This window comes from Malus domestica, chromosome 17 (genome assembly GCF_042453785.1).
Source record: "Malus domestica chromosome 17, GDT2T_hap1".
In the NCBI taxonomy this organism is placed as follows: Eukaryota; Viridiplantae; Streptophyta; class Magnoliopsida; order Rosales; family Rosaceae; genus Malus; species Malus domestica.
The window spans coordinates 30435050-30438079 of record NC_091677.1 but is presented as its reverse complement, the minus strand read 5'-3'; the positions used below and the strand labels follow the sequence as shown (position 1 = coordinate 30438079).

At 36.2% G+C, this 3030-nt stretch overlaps 1 protein-coding gene across 1 annotated transcript; it reads right to left on the bottom strand.

Annotated features, from left to right (window-relative positions):
* Positions 1-1538: 1538 nt before the first annotated feature.
* On the bottom strand, positions 1539-2737 carry LOC114823673 (uncharacterized). The gene is made up of 2 exons (XM_029099096.2): positions 1839-2737; positions 1539-1725 (listed from the first exon to the last, which is right to left on the bottom strand). Exons 1-2 carry the CDS (start codon positions 2668-2670, stop codon positions 1697-1699), a joined length of 861 nt encoding a protein of 286 aa, XP_028954929.2. The 5' UTR covers positions 2671-2737; the 3' UTR covers positions 1539-1696.
* Positions 2738-3030: the final 293 nt, after the last annotated feature.

Genomic DNA, 3030 nt, shown 5'->3' with positions numbered 1-3030 from the left:
CATGGAGTCTAGTTCATCTTCCATTGCAGCTTGCCAACTTGAGGACTTAGAACTTTCCATAGCTGCTTTGTAAGTAGTTGGATCATCATGATCACCAATGTCAAACTCTACTTCCTGCAAATAACATAAGTAATCACTAGGAATGGCAGATCTCTTAGGCCTACTGGATTTCCTTGGTTGAACTATAAGGGGTGATAACACGGGAACTGAAGTGGATGCAGTAGGCTGCTGAAATGAAATGGAAATGGGAAATGATGTAGTAGGCTGCGATGAATCTGCAACAATCGCTGAATTTGGAACTGCATTTGTTGGCGACAAAGGTAAAGATGTAATGTTATTTGGCTGGGAAGTTACAAGTGGCACATGTATGAGAATCTTAGTATTTGCTTGTTCAATGGTCTGTGATGCATCATTTATCTCTTCAAATTCATAAGAATTCTTGGAATGGGAATGCAAAGCTCCACAATCTTCAAGAAACTTGGCATTGTTGCTCTCCACTATTCTGGTGAATGAATTAGGACAGTAAAACCTGAAGCCTTTGGATTTTTCTGCATAACCCACAAAATAACAACTAGTGGTCCTCATGTCTGATTTCTTTTCATTGGGATTATAGAGTCTAGATTCACACCTACAACCCCAAGTATGAAAGTGAGCTAGACTAGGTTTTCTTCCTGTCCATCTTTCGAATGGTGTGGATGCAACAGCTTTAGTTGGTACTCGATTTAAAATGTAAGTTGCTGTTTTGATTGCTTCTCCCCAAAGAAATTATGGCATTTGTGAATGAGAAAGCATACTCCTCACCATCTCCTTCAAGGTTCGGTTTCTTCGTTCTGCAACACCATTTTGTGATGGTGTACCAGGAGTTGTATATTGAGCTGCAATTCCTTCTTGTTCCAGAAAAAGGGCAAATTGTCCCTTTTGTTGTACTTTCTCTGTGTACCTTCCATAATATTCACCTCCACGATCGGACCTTACAACTTTCATTGATTTTCCCAATTGTTTTTCAACCTCTAACTTAAAATTTTTAAAACAAGTCAAAACTTGAGATTTTTCAGAGATCAAAAATATATAAGTGTATCTGGAAAAATCATCTATGAAAAGAACAAAGTATGAATTCCCACAAATGGTTTTTGTTGGAAATGGTCCACATACATCAGTGTGTATAATCTCTAGGAGATCATTACTTCTTGTTGCTGTCTTTTTGCTTGTTGAGTTTGTGGTTTTGCCCTTAATGCAGTTAATACATTCTGCAGATTCATTAAGGTTTAATTTTGGCAAAATACCATCCTTGATTAACCTCATTATCCTTTCTTTCGAGATATGACCAAGTCTTTGATGCCAAAGCATATAAGATTGGTCATCAGAGGACACACGTTTTGAGGCTGAATGTTCTATATTAAAAAATTCTTGATGGTAAGAACATTGAACTTGCCAAAGATCACCATTGGGAAATGCATAACCAATAAGATTGTCAAACTGATTCTTGAAATAAAATTTAATTTGATTAACATCCCCTACAAATGAAAAACCATCCTTGACAAATTGAATTACAGAAAATAAGTTCCTTCTCATGGAAGGAACATAAAGTACATTACTTAAATTTAAAACATAACCAGTTGACAATCTCAGTTTGACAGAACCAACAGAGTCAACTGCAACTTTATTCCCATTTCCAACATAAACATTGTAGATCTCCTTACTTGTTCTCTTCTGGCTTTGAAATCCCTGCAAAGAATTTGTTATATGTATTGAACAACCTGTGTCAAACCACCAAGAGTTTTGAGGAATAAAAACCATATTTGACTCTACTGTCACAAAAACATTTATTATTTTGTTACCTTTCTTGATTAACCAAGCTTTAAAACCAGGACAATCCTTTCTTAAGTGATCCTCAGAATGACAAAAATGACATCTTTTGACACCATTGTTATTATTCTTAGGTCCAGAAGCAATGGAGGTAGCATGAGCTTTTACAGGTATCACAGTAGACTTGAAATGTTTCTTGGAACCAGAAGTTGTTCCAGCAGTTGGCATAGACTTCTTGAATGCAATTGGCTTCTTTCCCTTGTAATTCTCATTTCTGTGAACTATAGTAATCTTCCCCTTGCCTTTTCCATCACTTACTAGGTTGGCAAAGTCACTAGTCTCAGCTCTCATCTTCTTCAGTCTTTCCTCTTCTTGACAGCAAATAGCAATTAACTCATTAATACTCCAAATCTCCTTCTGTGTGTTATAACTCATTTTCAGTTGCTCATAATCATTGGACAAAGAGTACAGTGCCATGTGCACAAGAAATTGATCTGTTATTCCAATATCCATTGCATTCAACTTGTTTGCAATGTTGACCAATTTTAACAAATACTCATGAATGCTTCCAGAACCATCATGTTTTGTGTTAATGAGTGCTGACAAACATGCACCAGTTTCAGCCTTGTCTGACCTTTTAAATTTCTCTTCAACTCTGTCCATGTAATTCTTAGCCAAATCACACCTAGGAATTCCTCCCCTGATGTGTTCCTCCATTGAATTCTGCATGATAAGTAAGGACATTTGATTTGCCCTATCCCATCTCGCAAAGAATTCTCTTTCTTGTGCAGTACTCTGATCTGTCAATGCAGAAGGTTGAGGAGCCTTGAATGCAATGTTAAACTCCAACATACCAAGATTCATTTCAATCTGCTGCTTTCATGCCTTGAAATTATTGCCATTCAATTTCTCTACATTAACCAAACTCATCATATTGAAACCTGCTTCAAATTTGGAGGATTTTTTAAACCTATGACTAAGAAATAATTACAGAATTTCTTGTCATACTTAAACTATAAACTCAGTCACACCTTTGGGCAAGAAACTATCCATATACATGAATAAGTTCCAAATGTTGCATAGCCAAGTCATTGACTACAAAAACTATCCTTATAACAGTACCTTTGGGCAAGTTAGAGCACAAAGATAGATTGTAATCCATTACTCACTATACATTTATTATACAAATGAACCCAGTAAAGTCACTCCTTTGGAAGCATTTTA